Source organism: Dioscorea cayenensis, chromosome 4 (assembly GCF_009730915.1).
Source record: "Dioscorea cayenensis subsp. rotundata cultivar TDr96_F1 chromosome 4, TDr96_F1_v2_PseudoChromosome.rev07_lg8_w22 25.fasta, whole genome shotgun sequence".
NCBI lineage: Eukaryota > Viridiplantae > Streptophyta > Magnoliopsida > Dioscoreales > Dioscoreaceae > Dioscorea > Dioscorea cayenensis.
In genome coordinates, this window is record NC_052474.1 from 1,792,502 (window position 1) to 1,808,981 (window position 16,480).

General features: G+C 34.4%; 2 protein-coding genes across 7 annotated transcripts in view; both read right to left on the reverse strand.

Moving 5' to 3' along the window:
* Positions 1 to 1,423: 1,423 nt before the first annotated feature.
* On the reverse strand, positions 1,424 to 5,546 carry LOC120258969 (two-component response regulator-like APRR2). 5 transcript variants are annotated; one of them, XM_039266467.1, is made up of 12 exons: positions 5,324 to 5,541; positions 4,726 to 4,925; positions 4,523 to 4,602; positions 4,355 to 4,424; positions 4,114 to 4,160; positions 3,940 to 4,017; positions 3,254 to 3,844; positions 3,033 to 3,173; positions 2,676 to 2,945; positions 2,449 to 2,514; positions 2,255 to 2,332; positions 1,424 to 1,928 (listed from the first exon to the last, which is right to left on the reverse strand). In XM_039266467.1, exons 2-12 carry the CDS (start codon positions 4,853 to 4,855, stop codon positions 1,779 to 1,781), a joined length of 1,701 nt encoding a protein of 566 aa, XP_039122401.1. In that variant the 5' UTR covers positions 4,856 to 4,925; positions 5,324 to 5,541; the 3' UTR covers positions 1,424 to 1,778. The 5 variants fall into 5 exon arrangements, with proteins under 5 accessions (XP_039122401.1, XP_039122400.1, XP_039122399.1 ...); XM_039266466.1 differs by having other exon boundaries at positions 4,726 to 4,922; positions 5,356 to 5,540; XM_039266465.1 differs by having other exon boundaries at positions 4,726 to 4,922; positions 5,324 to 5,540.
* A 2,074-nt stretch (positions 5,547 to 7,620) lies between these two features.
* The window catches only part of LOC120259046 (DNA replication ATP-dependent helicase/nuclease JHS1), a 22,148-nt gene continuing 13,288 nt past the window's right edge, over positions 7,621 to 16,480 (reverse strand). For both annotated transcript variants that reach the window (XM_039266579.1, XM_039266578.1), the window contains exons 20-36: positions 15,725 to 15,799; positions 15,434 to 15,555; positions 15,227 to 15,299; positions 15,035 to 15,139; positions 14,785 to 14,952; positions 13,903 to 13,972; positions 13,666 to 13,817; positions 13,167 to 13,244; positions 12,994 to 13,086; positions 12,753 to 12,890; positions 11,813 to 11,852; positions 11,653 to 11,726; positions 11,370 to 11,510; positions 10,787 to 10,906; positions 10,388 to 10,566; positions 10,080 to 10,228; positions 7,621 to 8,059 (exon numbers count right to left, since the gene is read on the reverse strand). In XM_039266579.1, coding sequence (XP_039122513.1) covers positions 10,405 to 10,566; positions 10,787 to 10,906; positions 11,370 to 11,510; positions 11,653 to 11,726; positions 11,813 to 11,852; positions 12,753 to 12,890; positions 12,994 to 13,086; positions 13,167 to 13,244; positions 13,666 to 13,817; positions 13,903 to 13,972; positions 14,785 to 14,952; positions 15,035 to 15,139; positions 15,227 to 15,299; positions 15,434 to 15,555; positions 15,725 to 15,799 — 1,611 coding nt within the window. In that variant the 3' untranslated portion in view covers positions 7,621 to 8,059; positions 10,080 to 10,228; positions 10,388 to 10,404. The remainder of the gene's footprint in view (positions 8,060 to 10,079; positions 10,229 to 10,387; positions 10,567 to 10,786; positions 10,907 to 11,369; positions 11,511 to 11,652; positions 11,727 to 11,812; positions 11,853 to 12,752; positions 12,891 to 12,993; positions 13,087 to 13,166; positions 13,245 to 13,665; positions 13,818 to 13,902; positions 13,973 to 14,784; positions 14,953 to 15,034; positions 15,140 to 15,226; positions 15,300 to 15,433; positions 15,556 to 15,724; positions 15,800 to 16,480) is intronic.

The window sequence follows — 16,480 nt, forward strand, 5'->3', positions numbered from 1 at the left end:
ACAGTGAGGTAATGGCAGACATCAGTGAGGAAGAAGGTGGTGACCAGAAGGCAAAGGAACTTGGATTGATAGAGACCATTTCCATTTGAGAAAAAAGATATAATGCTTTATTGTTATCACTTTCCATCCATCCTTCATGGTCAAAATTAATTTACATGGTCCAGAGTCTTTATTTATTTATTTATTTAAAATATATATTTTTTATATATAAAAAAGACCATGCATGATATACTTGTAATATTAGTTGTCGCATCAGTGATGTTTCATCAAGGTCTTGTGTATTTGTCCACATATGATATTTTATTTATAAGAGCATTAATTAAGTTCATAAAACGTCTTTGAATTTGGTACTATTAATTTTAGTGTGATTACTGACTAGTTCTAGAGTTTCAATTTGAAGGCTGTATATTAATTACGTGAATGCAGACATGCAGTGTGATGATTGATGCTTAGTTAACACAAAGACTGGAATGTGGACTACTGTATATATATATATATATATATATATACTGGGCTAAGCCTAACATATATAGGCTCTTTTGGCCCAAGCTAACTAAACCAATTCAACCCCACAACAACAACAATAATAAATAATTAATAATAATATGGTAATAATAATTTTTTTTTAAAAAAATTATTTTTATCATTTATACCTGAAATTAGAGACCTCTCGTAATTTTATTTTAAAAAAAGAATAAACTACTGTTTTATTAATAATCAAAATGACAGTTATATGATAATCACATAAAAACTAAAGTAGAGTTTAAATAATAATAATAATAATAATAATAATAATAAGAAGATAAGAAAATAGGAGTATGCCTTTATTTCACCAAAGCTTAATTAAGACAAAACCGAAGAAATAATACAAACATGAGTATCTCCTTATTCTGCCAAAGCTTAAATAAAAGCCAAATTAAAAAAAAAATAATAACAATAGCAAACACATAAGAAATGTTGTTCTACGTATATTTTTATTTTCATTATTATTATTATCATCAATTCATATTCTACATGGTTCAATAGGACAAATGATCCGTTACCAAAAAAGCTCATAACCCAATGGTATTTATCTCATGTGAAAAATAAGTGTCAAACATTTAAAAAGATCCCGAGATTGAATCTAACTAGACACAATAGTAGTAATTGATCTTTGTTTGTCAATGTGAGCTTATTACAAAAACCCTGTATCATTAGACGAAAAGTATACATGCTAGATTATCAATTCCTAACTTGTGTGCATACCTGGTGTATATAACTCTTATCACTTTCAAATAATAATAATAATAAAAAAAAAAGACGATCCATCCTAGCCTCACCACCTCGTATAATATCAAGTGAGGTCTAACCTTGTTTATTTCTCCATAGATATACATACGAACATACATAATATTATATGCATATATATATATATATTGTGGAATAAGATAAGAATAAGAATAATAATATACACAAGAGAAGAGCAACAAGAAGTCAGACAGGATCAAAAGCAACCCCACAAGTTTGATCTGAAAAGGTATGGTGCGCCAGCATAGATCCAACAAATATAAAGTTCATCTGACAATGTTGAGAAAAAAAAAGACACAGCCCAAAATGTACAGCTCTGCTGCTGACTAGTGAGTAGTGAGTCTAGTGACTACCAAAGCATGCAAATGCAGCAATTTGGTGTTGGTCCTAATGCATGCATATGCTTTCAGGTCCCAGCAGTGCATGCATTGCCGCCCGTTTATTCACAGCCACAAAGCTCACCTGTGATCAACAATTAGACCACGTCATCATCACCTCCGCAAAGGCGGTATGCTCAGAATCCCCTGCCGGTGAAGCTCTGCCAACACGCTCTCCGTGCACGGCGCTTTTAGCCCCAGTGGCAACGGCAGCCACGGTTTGTTCATCGCCTCTTTCACCGCCCGGTCTATCACTTCCTCTGCCTGTTTCATTCATCATCTCACCCATATAAATTACATTCACTCTCATATGATATTAGTTACATTAAAATGTTATTATTTAGTTATTCTTGCTATTGTTTTCTCTGCATTTAATTCCATAGAAAACATTGAACACAGCTATGAATTTAGATGTCTAATTGTGACAACACAATGCTATCTATTCAATTCAGTTTCCAAATATCATGTTGTTTGGACCAGTGCTATGCCAAAAACTATGCAAGTTTATTAGGATCAGAAACTATTGTTTTCATGCTCCAAAAGCCCCACATAAAAATGTTTGGATGCACATTAATGCTAGTGAAAATTACCAGATTGAAACCGGCAAAAGCTCTCAGCTCTTTGTTCTGATCCCAAGTTAAATCCAAGCTTTTATTCAATGGAGTGTACTGTTTTTTACCAATCCAATCAGTAAATATACTAGTGTTTGCACATAAAACACTGAATATATAAATAAATGTGACCGACGGAATTCAAGTAAAGGATGGGGAACTACTATTATTACCTGTGACGGCAAAGAGTACTGGCCATAAGGAGGCACAACAGGACAACCCCATGCATCTGCATGAATCTGAAACATGGTAAAATTCAGCGATGTCAAACTGGTTGTCAATATAATATTTACCAGCCTCTCATCCACATGTTATCCTTGTTTCATATGAATCTGTATCAAGTTTCTTAACATGTTATATCATTGAAACTACCATGAGTTAGAGCACACATTAGTATTACCCCGGAGTAGTGCTTCCAAGTCCAGCTCTCTGGAGGCCGAGGCCATGGCTGGATAGCAGCGTGATTCCACATTTGAACACCAGAAGGGTGGTAACCCGGGTGACCCCAGGCAGGGTAGGCCTGCCCTGTTGGATATCCGTAATTGTAACGATACGGTGGAATGGGCACAAGTGATCTTGGCACATTACCCCTTCGCATAGGATCGGCATGGTGCTGCCATCTCCTATCATCATCCTTTGGCAAAATGTGCCTCTTATGCATCCGATATTTCTGTAGAGCAAACATTGATTTATTATCCATAATTCTCAGATGTCTCAATTCATTATGATCCATTGAGTTTCAAAGTACGACGCTAACCTGCAAGTGACTAGCCACATTATGCCTTGTTAGGCCATCTACTTTCATCAACTCTAATATCTTGGAAGGAATGGCTTGATCAATTCCCAGCTGCTCAACAGCCTGTACAAATTGTTTATGCAGTTCTGGCGTCCAATCGACCTGAATTTTGTCATCGATGAATTGTATCACTATAATACTGAATAGAAAAGAAATCATCATAACTGTTTGTAACTCCTCACCTTCATCTTTTTCTTGTTGCTCTTGTTTGAATGTGAATTAGGATTATTATAATCAAAAGACTTTCTTTTCTTTGAATCTTCACCACTTGAATTCGCCTTCTCTGCATTCTGAGACGGTAAGGAGTCTTCTTTTATTAAAGCACTAGATACATCACTTTTCGAATCAGGAGGTGAGTTCACCTCGTCTTCGGCTGCAGACACTGACGCTTCCTTAGTGCTAACGGCCCCATTTATATTATTGCTAGCAATGTCGACGGATTTTGACTCGGAACAAGTAGATTTTCCCAACAAGTTATTCATGTCATCTTTACTATGTTTCTCTGATAAGCAGTTGGGTTTGTCTTGGAAATCTCCATCATCGGTCAGTCTGGCTCCTTGCTCCAGCTGAGGAGTTGATGGGGCCGGAAATTTATCACTTGCCTCCATATCATCATGGTCACTTAATTGTTGTTCTTTCTCCGAGTTGTCCACTTCGGATGGAATTTCATTTTTCACATCAGTGGTTTCCGATTCAAGATGAAGCATCGAAACAACTGTCTCTTTAATGGGCTTGAGAGATTTCGATAGCACACCTCCCCATCCATTGAAGGCCTGTTCAGGGAAGGTGAGCTGAACTCAGAATCACCAAATTCCAGATTGATGATAACAATAAAAAATTAAAAATGCTAAAGTAAAACCAAGCAGACCTTATGAACCACATGCTGCCATAAGTTTCTGATCTTGTCATCAGAAAGAGGTTTCTCAAGAAACTCTGCTGCACCAAGCTGAAAGTCACACACAAAAACATTGACAAATGTAATTCTCTCCCATTGTTGTCTGTTTCTAAGATCTTAATCAGTTGTGAATTCAGAAAAACTTACAGCTATACACTTCATCATCGTGCTCAGGCACTGAACATTTGATACAACTGCAGCAAATAAATCATTTTTTTTTTTTTAATAAAAGTCTCCAAAGAAAAGAACAAAGAAACAATATAATCGGATTGTTTAAGGAACAAAAGGTTTCTTTATTATCAAAAGCAATAATCATATGCTAATATAAAAAAGTTACCTTTTTTTGCTGACAAAACAGTGAATCTAATATTAAATCAAAAGCACTCACCGATGGTGGGAAGATCTCTTGCCATTTCAAGGAATCTGAAGATACTATCATTGTTATTTTCACTAGTCACCTACAAAGTTTAATGCTATTTAAGTATAACATAAACGAAGAATTAGAAATCACCACAAAGATGTAGTTCTTGTTGTCAAAAGTTTTGTAAATATTTACCTCCACAATAGCAACATGAAAGCTCTCAACTTTCCTTGAAATTGCATCTAGTGCATCGTTCTCGTTAAAAAATAAAGATACTGAAAAGCATTTGAATATCAAAAAGGAGAAAGTGTGTATTATAAAACAAGAGAATCCAGAACATATGAAGAAAATAAAACAAAAAATCAGAGATCCTGAACAAATGAAGAAAGAGTACATACCAACATAATCCATTGCTTCAAGCTTCAACTTGGTTTGTTCAGCAGAGGGAGCATCTTTATCAAGAAGGAGAACCCTAAGACCTTTAGGGAAATCCTTCCACACAACAAAATCATCAGCCAAGCAAACCATTGATAGTGTTGCCTGTCATACCTCACAGCTCAAAGGACATGTCCAGGAGTCCAAGAAGCTTCCCATCCTGCTGATGCTCAAAGTCAAAACCTTTTTGTTAAATTACAATCTATAGTTCTGAAATCACATCAAAATCACACACAAGCTCAGTACATCAATGTGCATCATTCCAAATCTATAAAAATTAAATGAAAGAAAGAAAGAAAGAATTAGTGTACACTAGAGAGAGCCAAAGGCTGAACTGAATGATTAGTACAAAGCATGATAACATACAACACACAAAAAGGCATTAAAAAGACAACTGAAAAAAGACATTAAGAAAAGTAGAGATCCATTCATCATGGAGGGAAGGAAAGAAACATAGAGAATATATATATCAAAAGGTGGGAATATACACACACACACACAAAAAATAAAAAAATAAAAAATAATAATAAAAAAAAGAATGAACGAAGATAATAGACATACAGAGAGAGAGAAGGAAGTTGTAGGATTGGAACCTCTTCTCCATTAGAAAGTCGGAGAAGTGGCTGCTTGCAATCTCTGTCTCCCTGTCTTTACGGTGAGGGTAGTGGGGGGATGTCCCAGAAGAGAGAGAGAGAGAGAGAGTTTGCAAGTTTGCAAGTTTGCGAGGTGGTTGGTGTTGTAGTGCGGTTGATGAAATTTGTAATTTGTAAATTGAGTACGGACGCTGTCGGCTATTCCGGACCACAAGATGTGCAACTCCACACACACACACACACACACTACACAGACAGAAACAAAGAGAGGTACTACTCATAAGTAAAATCTCACTGTGAAATGAAATCAGCATATTTCTGTACTCAATAATAACATGTAAATCATCATTTCTTTATTTATTTATTTATTTATTTTTTTAATAAAATAGATAAATTACTAATTTATTAAAAAGAAAGAAACAAAAGAGTACAACGTCACGAACAAAAATTCGAACTCTTTATCGATAAAGTGATATGATTTTATTTTACTTTATTTTTTTATTTTTTAATTAGGTATATAAACAATATTTATTTTTAAAAAAAAACAAGAACAAAATAGACGAGAAAAACTCTTGACAGAGAAAAAGCATTAAAGGAAAAAGATAAATTAAACAACAACAACAATTCAAATCCATCAAAAGTGAAGAAAAATATAAGTATTGATATATATATATACATTTTTTAAAAAATAAAATGATTGTGTGAGGCATATAAATATAAATAATTCAAGGATGGCGATGTAATATTGAAAAATGTTTGCCTTTCCCCAATGAGCCTCTTTGGATTTTCTGAATGCACATTCGTCTAATCACTCCAGCACCACATCATAGTAGCCAATTTTGGAGTGATTCCTTCAGCTAGCTTAAGTTAATCTTTGTTGTCTCTTTGGTAGATTTCGTCAACTCAACTGATGTTGATCCTCAAATGTGCATTACTCATGGTGATGTCTTCTTTATTTCTTTATTTTTTCTTAGATGTTATTTTTTTCATTTCCTGTTTTTCTAGTTTGACCTTCTGTTTTGCTTTGTTTTTCTATTTAATTTATACTGGTTTCTTCCTATTCAATAAATTAATAATTTATCTATTTTTTTAAAAAATCAAAAATATTAGCTTTTCTACTCTCTTCTAACTTCGTAAGTGATCGATTACAAAATCCAATTAATGGTCTCAATCATGGTCAGTGCAAGGTTAATAATAGAACGGGGAATATGCAAGATCATCATGGCCATCAAAGCAAACGCAATAATTCCTGTTGAATTTTTTTCCCTTCTATCTCTTGTATGCATCATTTATCAGATATTTCCGGTAATTATATATCCAGTGTTGCTCATTAACAAAATGAAAGTTCCAATTTAGAGTCCGTCTTCATTTACTCTGCACAAATTAATAAAATAGAAACTTCCAATTTGGAGTCATTCAACCACTCTTTCACTGGGTAAATGACTACCACATTTCTCTCACCTCCTATCCACATTCTTATAAATAAATAATTAAAAAAATAAAACAGAGCCATTCATATAAACCAAAAAAAAATATATAAAAAACAAACAAACAAAACAAAACAAAAAATTGATAGATTGGTCTGATAATAAAACCACGAGTGAAATACTCTTTTGTTTTGATCTTGTACATGGTTCCAGATTTAAGAATCGTAGCAATATACGAACATGGAAAGTTCTCACAATGGAGACCATATTATGAAAGATTGGGAGAGCAGATAATAATTCAAATAATAATAATAATGTCAACCAAGCCATGACAAGTCCAGAATAAATTTTTAAAAAAAACAAATAAACAATGGTGGGTGCTGACTTGTCATCAACAATGAAATGAAACTGTGTACCAGTAAAATAAAACAAAAAAAAAATCAACAAAAAATATTTTTAATTAATATAGACATGATGGGACGCAGATAGAATTATGTGGATTAATTGGTGGTTTATCCAATTTTTTTAAAATAAAAAAAATTGTGGATTACAATGATCCATGATGTGCTGCATGTCAAAGATATTAAAAAAAAAATCCACATATTTCATCGTATACATCATATCATCCAGAAGAAGAAAAAACACCTGAAACAAAGCAACAAAATACAAAAAAATCACATCGAGTATTCTCAAAATTAAAAAAATAGAAATCAATAATATCAAAAAATATAAGAAAGAAAAAATAACTTTAATCCTAAACCTAAATAAACAATGTTCCAATAAAAAATCAAATGACTTTCAAAACAACGCATAAAAACAAACATTAACAAAAATGATATGACTGGAAATAGAAGTTACAGATAAATGGAATGCACATATTAACTAAGCAAGAGAATACAATTTGAGGCTGTCTTCTCAATGTCTCACAGCAAACACAGCCATTGAATCACTATGAGATTTGCTTTGAATGTTACCCGTGCTAAGCCACCAGTTCACATGTCACTCGGGGTTGACACATCACGAGAAGGTCGGAAAGAGTTCACGAGTTCCATCAATTTATGCCAACATTACCATCAACTCTTCCAATTTTTCAAACCAAGCAACCAAATAAAACTTTTGCAATAATATATATATATATATATTATTGCAAATATTATTCTTAAAAGTCCAACAGCTTTTAAGAATAGCTAAATTATAGAAAATTCTCACAACTCGTGGAAGCCTGGATTTATCTGTCTTTCCACAATTTCACCATTATCAGCAATTAGAAATGATTCCTGCATACCATGAAGTAAAACTTAAAGAGGACAAGCTTTGAATTGTTCTAATTCAAACTATACCCATATCAAGTGCTCATAAGAAATTGTCCAAATACATTAAAAATATATATATACCAAAAACATTAACATATTCCGAAGGAGATAAAAAGAAAAAAAGAAAAAAAAAGGAACACCAAGAAATTGTCCAAATATACAAGTGACTTGTCCCATAGCCAAAAAGAGTCTTTGAATTGGATAAGAAGTCTAAGCATCTGTAGGATTGATGTGGGTGGTTGTTGTTTTCATGAGCAGTAGATTAGAAAATTGATGTTATTTGTATCCCATGGTAACGATAAATGCCCAATTGGCTAAACCAATAGCATGTGCTAAAGTTTCTCTAAGTCTGTACAATAAGTAATCCTCATAAATGCTACACTGCCAACTCTTGCAGTTTCTTATGTATAACGCTACTCCGACAACGTTGGTCTGCCAGAAAAACCACTTTAGGTTGAAGACTCTATCTAATAATTCAAGCTTGGGTTTTATTCATGGACGACGTGGAAAGAACCCAACTTCTATTCTATGAATGTGACATTATTGACGATAGCTAACTTTGAGTGTGCGGCTGGAAGGCCTTCACAATTTCTGGTCTGAATGATATGCATGTGGACCTGGATGATTGTATGACAAGTATAAGAAAACTATCTACAAACTATACCAAGGAATTCTATATTAAAAAAAAAACCAAAAAAATTTCTGTGATTCTTAAATTTATCTGAAAATAAGTGGAAAAAAAATAGGCAGTTTATTCGCAGAGCAGTGTTGTTTTTTATCGAATTTCTTAAATGAATCTTCATAATTTATCCACTTCTTAAAAAAGCTCTCAAGTCTAAAACCATGCTACCCACTGGTTTACAATTCCTGAGCGAGAATCACCTGGACTTGTCAACACCACATTTTTTCTTAATTTACCAGCTCATTTTTGACAGCAAAGCAGAAAGACAAATAGCTTCCATCTCACAAGTCACAAAATAGATAGCAACATCAAAAGAGGCCCTTGATATCTTGCCCTAGATCTCGGCCTCAATTTAATGAAGAATTTCAGAAGAAGACGATTGTTTATCTTTAGACAAAACGGGCCAAAGTCCACTTCAACTAATGTTAGGAAAAGATGGGCAAGTATTCTCATCATTTCAATGCATAAATTTATTCTCATCATATCAATTGTGAAAGTAACCTGTTCTTTTAAGGTGGGCACTGGTGTTCTCTACAGCTTTAAAACTACGTACATACTACATGCATACCACCTCCCAAATAAATAAGCAATACATGCCAGCACATGGAACGGTTTGTTTGGGAAGACATGGAGTTCTATTAAAGTGAGCAGTGTACTATACACATACTAAAGATAAACGTCTCTAACATTAAGGAGAAGCAATGTGTCCTTAATTTGATATGATATATGGAACTATATCACATCAAATTTGTAAAGTGATATACTAACAGCACCATAAATGATCTGGAGAGGATTAAAGTCTTAAACCGGATCTTAAATGAAAGATATAGACTGCTGGCAGAACGTGTGTATAAGTGAATGTTTTAGAACAGGCCACCATGTACTAAAACAATACTGTTTGTCTTATCAAGACGAATTCTAGCATTAAGTCAAGTACTGAAATCATTGTAATGCACTGCACTATGTGAGGACTTTGGTTAGAATTGGACAGAAAACCATGGGTGCCCCTTGCTTTCCTAAACCAAGCTTTTGCCCAGTGTCGCATTCCCAAAAGTACTCTAGATTAGAAGAACACCCAAGCTCAGACCAACCAAGCACACATGGCAACATATCAGAAAGCTGCATCTCCAAGCAACATCACACTCGTTTGGTCCGATGCAGAAAATGATGAAAACAAAATCCAAATTGCACTCAAACACATGAAGTTATTTACTTTATTGAAAAGGAAAAGAAAGAAATAATCGCTCAACAAGGTCGAAGGTCAAGGTAAAATTAATGGGAGTGGTTGTTGCCGTTGCTTACCAAAATTTGTTAGATTCCGTGTCAAGCGTGATCTGATGATTGATGCACGAAGTCGAATTCCTCCAGTCATAAGAGATTCACCTTTCCTCATGATCACCACGCGCAGGAAGGGCGGGGAAAACCTCGCAAAAGAAGGGTTCAGGAAACATCTGGGAAAAAAAATTTACAAGTCACCATATATGGAATAATACTGTTAATTAAAAAACCATCTCTTGTAGTATATGCTCATATTTTCACGGGAGAATAATAATAGTAATAATCATAATAATAATAATAATAATAACAATAAAGAAGAAATAGAAACATACCTCTCGTTCAGCTCAAACTATACGCTCTTTAGGCTGCATTTCTTTAGCCATTCTACATGTTGAAAATCTTTACTTGGGATATGGATGATGCCTCCCTGCTCATTCACCTTTTCAATCAGTAGCTTTAGTAATGGGATTTTTGAAAGTGTTTCAGACGATCCAACCATGATCAACTTTTTCTGCACATAAGCACCGTAAAGCACCAATAGGATTTTAGGTTTGTTTCACATATTTAGTGTTTATATCTGAGAGAGTATTATTACAAACGGCCACCAATACTTGCCTGCAGCAAATCTTATACGCAAATATATGCGAACAAAAGTTGTCATTGCTTGACAAAAGAGTGATAAAATCTCCAAAAGGAAATTAAGAATTACAAAATGGATGGAGAACACTTGCCTTGGCACGTGTGAGGGCAACATTAATCCGATGCCAGTCTCCAAGCAAGGAAGATGCACAAGCCCTTGAATTCCTACTGGATCTTACAAAGGAAACTAGTATGCAGTCCTTATCCCTTCCCTGCATGGCCAAGACCAGTTTTGCAAGGAAACAATGATTAAATCAGGATAAATTGCATTCTCTAAACCAGAAAGCTAGCATCATGGAATTCAAAGATAAATAGTGATCCTAATACACAAGGATTTGCACTAGCAATTCATGCAGTAACAACGAGGAAAAAAATAACTAAGACACGGCACTTTCTACATGTACATATCAACAAAAGTAGTATCCCATGACATCTATGTGCATCTTTTTCATCAACACAGGGTTCAAACAACTTAGACCTTAATAATTTGAAATTATAACAAGTGGATGGCTTTTGTATTTAAAGCATAAATATGACAGGCACAATGATGAATTTTGACAGGATGTTTGTTTAGGAGAATAAGCACACAATTAAGGTAAAGCAGTATGAATATTATTCTGCTTAATAATTAAGTAATCAGAAGGGATATTCACTTCCGAGCTACTTCAATCTAACCTGGTACTTGTCGATAGTGTGAACTTCTACTAGTCCAGAAGCATCAATAACACTTCGGATGAGATTAGCTTGCGAGTTGTAAGGGGTAATTATACCAATTTCATTCAAGCAAATGTCCCTCTTCACCAATTCTCTAGTTACCTATAAAAAAGATGCCAACAAGAATGAACCTACATCTCAAGATGAAAATCAACACAAGCATCAGCTTTGCAAACAAATAACAGATCATTAATGAAAAAATACAATTTAAGATGACTGATCAAATTTCAGCAAGTTTTCGTACCTCTGAGACAACATATGCTTCCATAGGGTTACTCCCAGGTTTGTAATCTTTTACCTCAGGTGCAGGCAACAGATCTAAAGGGTCCATTTAACAACAAGATTAATAACTCAAAGAGACACCTTAAGAATCTATAAATGATAAAAGGCCAAATGTTTAGAACCTGTGTTTATAAAAACCACAGATCTGCTTGGATCCAAAACCTGCAGAGACAAACAACTATTGGTTAGCTTTAACCAAGGAGGCCCTAAATGTTGAGTTTGAAAGCATAAAATCTTAACCTTAAGGTTTGTAACATTAGTTTTATAAGATTTATAAGGACATGATCAATGTTAAAATACATTTCTTTAGCAGCATAATTCATTGAAGATTGCATAAATGACACACAGTCCTCTAACACATCAAAGCTTGCCCAAAAATAAAAATAAAAATAACACATGTAAATGACGTGAATAGAATATGTTCCACTGGGGAAGAACAGCTTCTAATGTGAAAATGGATAACATCTCAAGATGGTTTTTCACAAGGATAGGAACATACTAAGGATGCCCATGATTGCATTAAGAACTTATTATGTAAAACTTTTACCAACTCCCAAGTTAATCCACTAATGAATCAATTCCGATGATAAATCTAGTGCATTTGCAGAATTCCAAGGCAAGTTCATCAAAATAATGTAGCATAAAACACAGAAGCTCCTGAGCCTTGACTATAGGATACTGATTCAACAATGAGTGGCGTACTCATGGATATGGTAAAATCCATAATTCAAGTGACTACGCATGAACCAAGGTATGGAAAATCTAGCTGCCAAGATGGAAGGACCAACAAAAGGATTTCATTGAACTGACTGAAGGTAAACACCAGAATCTTCTATATTACCTGACAAGGGACTCATGAATTGAACCGGCCACAGAGGTCTATGACTACTTCAAATAAATAATCACCTCACATATAAAATAAAGATAATTTAAAAAACAAAAACAAAATTCTATCCAGCTTGCATTTGTAGAAGGTAATTTTATATTTTTATGTAAACAAAATACTCATTTTATTACTATTTTGTTTACATAAAATGGCATGCATAAGCTAATAGATTTCACCTCTTTAAGCCATAGGGTAGTTGGCTTGTCACCGGAAAGCTGGAGTCTGGAATTAGCTATTTCAGCTGAGCCACAGCGTAGTCTTTCTCCATAAATCAAGGCATTTGACAACTCCATAATGCCAGCTGACATGCGATACTGAAAGCAGAAACATACCATAGATGAAAGCTTAAAAAAATAAAATAAAATAAAGGCCAATTAAGTATCTGTAAAATAAAAACAACTGAAACAAAAGATAAACCTGGCACTGCAGTTCTGAAATTGCCTGTGGATGTGCTTCAGATAGCCTGCAAAACAAACTTACACCCATACCATTCTCCCGAGCCTCTGTGCTCTAGAGAAACCAAAAGGCATCTTTTGTTATAGTAAATTAATGGGAAAGTTACAGAAATCTCATAACTAAATTATATCAACCTGTACAAGTGGTGGAAGCTGGTAATGGTCACCAACCAGAACAAATGTTGAAGCAAGCATCAAAGGCCCCAAGGACACCTAAGTATGAAAAGGCTTCTTACTATCAGGAACAACCTTGAGCACAAAAAGCATGTGAAACTTATACAGTGAAAATAATTTCTCTTAAGCTTGGTGCAAGGAGATTCTAAACACAAATGGTAAATACAACTTCAGAAGAAGCTTTCTTAATAAAAGAGTAATGAAAAGATTACATTAATAGATCTAAAGGTCACATGATAAACACAGGAGATAATATAGTTGTAAGAAAGGTGATGTTTACGTTCATTTAAAATTCCTAAATGTAAGCATGCTTTCATGTGCGACTTAATTTCAACGATACTGCATAAAGCTACAGTGTGATTTCACAGGATAAAAATAAAAATAAAAAGATCATACCCTAAAAACAGTGAGATATGGGGAGAAAAAAAACCCATATGAAATAATGGAATAGGGCACATACAGGCAGGGTAATTTGTCCAGCTTCATCCATGATACATATGTCAAAGGTTTTATTGGCAAGCAGAGGATGATTTATTCCCAGACAAGTTACTCCAACAATGCGGACTTGTTCCATCCTTTCTCTGATGTCTTCCACAGTGCATGTCTCTGATGCTGCCTTGTGTAAAGTGCATAATTGATCAGAATTAACTGGACTAGAAACCAATATGCTCAGCACAATAGTAAAATAACATTCTACCTGAAAAACAATGCCCGCGAATGTCATCATGAATGGCTTCATGCCTTCCAATGCGGACAAAGTCTATGTCCTGAGAAAGTTTATAGCTAAATGAAAATCACAAATCTAAATTTTGGAGAACTAAAACCATTAGATAACTAATAATGGCAGTAGCATGAAAAGCTTTGTAAATGGTTTGGCACCCTAATGTTTCCCCTCAGACCTTCAAAAGTACAGCATGATGCACAAGGGAGTGAACTGGAAGACACGAACATACAAAAATGACAAAAAAAAACAAAAACAGTGATGTGATTGCTAGTAGTTAAAGGGACCACATGTCTACCATTACATATGTAATCTAGAATTGAGACATATACTAGGAAAAACTTGAATAAAAAAGTTCAGAATAATTTATCAAACTCTGTAATATAACATATTTATGCTTTGGAAAATATTTTGTGAAATGAGGGCCACATGGGCCCTCCAGTTCAAATGTGAGATGCCCTTGTTGCCTCTATCCTCCTAACACCATCACCAGTAGTAGATTCGACCAATGTAGCTCCCAATTTGGCTGAAATCTGATCCTAGCCACAAACTGCCATATGAAGCATTACAGAAAGCCCAACATTGAGCAATATACGAGACAGAATGATAACGAAACAAGAGTCAAGTGCATCACTGCATGAGACAATATTAATAGCTAACTTTCTTAAAAACAAAATGGAAATCAACAAAAATAAAAGAGCGAAAAAGTTCATACATAACATAAGAAGCACATAAAAGTTAATAACATGCGCTTCCAACATCTATGTTCTTAGAAAACAATAGTTGCTCAACCAAAACAATTATGAGATAAGATTTTGAGTTATATAAAGGATATACAGAGGGCATTATGTTCCAAACCTCAGCTTTCAATTTGAGAAGTAGATTATCAATGGCTGTATTTGTGTATGATGTCAGCAAAATAGAACCCCCTCTCAGTAGCAATGCCTTCACAGCATGGACCATAGTAGATGTTTTACCTGTCCCAGGCATTCCTAGAACAAGAGCATAATCCTTTGCTGAAAGTATCTGAGAAGCAGAAGGTGCATTGTCAGCAAACCATTAGCTTCACAGATGCTGCAACCCAAGGAAAAGCAGAAAAAAAAAAGACCTTCTGAATAGCTCCTCTTTGATCCTTATTCAAATTATTTTCTGAACGAAGATATGATAGGGCTGGATCTTGACTAATTATCCCCCCACTATCAAACCTAGGGACCTGTATTCAGCCAAGTTGAACCATATGCATTTAACAAAAACACCTATCAATACAGGAGCAACCAGAATATTAGCCATAGAATGATACCTCAAGATCAACAACCATTTTCCTTAGGTGTGAACTCCTAAAGCTTTTATCAAATAATTGCACAATATTGAATCTTCAAAGAGAAAAATGATCATTAATAAATAAATAAGAAAAGCCAATTTTGTTCAGCAAAGTTGTGATAGAAATAAGAAATTGTCATTAGGCTTGAGAGGCTCTGCAGTAAAAGCTCAATGTGGTTGATTTTACCTCATGATTGCATATGAAGAAGAAACTTCATCTTTGTCAATGCACCACATTTCTTGGACAAGGTCTTCCAACTCTATAGAAGAATTGCTCCACGGAAGCCTTAAACGTCGAGAAAGGGATATCTAGGATAATTCAGAAACACAGGAATAAATATTAAAACTTATTGGAAGGCCAAGACACAATTAATTAAAAAGCCATGCTTCAATTTTCATGCAATTGCCAGCATATGAAACAAGGAAAATAAATAAATATGAACAGATTTTAAATCGTACAAAAGAAGAAGCTACCCACTGTAACACGAGATTGATCAATATTTTTTATGATTCCATTTGCAACTGCTATATGCCCAGATTTCGTGCTAAGTATCTAACAGAAAAATCAAATGACAAAATTAGAATAGAAGTAGAAAAGCAGCACAAATGAATCCATAAAAGCAATATTTCATAGGAGGCAAGATCTAAGATTAGATAAAAGCAAATGCAATAACCACCGCTTCAAATCCTGAAATCACTGCATTAAAGAGTGTTATTATTTGCTGCGAGTACCTTTGATACGAACAAGATCTAAGTTAATGGGATCTAGAATAAAACTAAGCTAGAATTATGTAGAGTGAACTGAGGCAATAACTATCGCAATTTAATACTTTGATGCACATTGACAGCGACCAACATTAAGCGATATCCAAAGAGATATTTATAATTGCTGACTAATTCAGCATCTTACATAATCTATACCAGCCATACAAAATAAAAGGATTTTAATAGGTTTTGTGATAGCTCAGTTGTAAAATAAAACTCTACTCGGTATCTGTTCAAACTAACAAATTAGAATTCAAAGCATCCTTATGACCGCTAAATGAGTCAAAGCATCATAAATAAGAGCTTCTTAATCACGAAGCATTCTTTCCTTATATTGAGCATTACTTTCTCGGGTTTTACACTAATATGTGTGTTTATGTTACTTTATGCGGTAGGGTTGTGGCCAGAGTATGAAGGAAAAAACCAATATGGATCATGTCTGCGATTTTGGAGGAAATCTTGCTAAGTT

Excerpts from the sequence above, each read along its gene's own strand:
- LOC120258969 (XM_039266467.1), bottom strand. The coding sequence starts at position 4,855 with ATGGTTTGCTTGGCTGATGATTTTGTTGTGTGGAAGGATTTCCCTAAA. Across the intron at positions 4,603-4,725 it reads TGAAGCAATGGATTATGTTG|TATCTTTATTTTTTAACGAG; the intron begins GTATGTACTCTT and ends AATGCTTTTCAG. Across the intron at positions 2,946-3,032 it reads ATGTGGCTAGTCACTTGCAG|AAATATCGGATGCATAAGAG; the intron begins GTTAGCGTCGTA and ends TTTGCTCTACAG.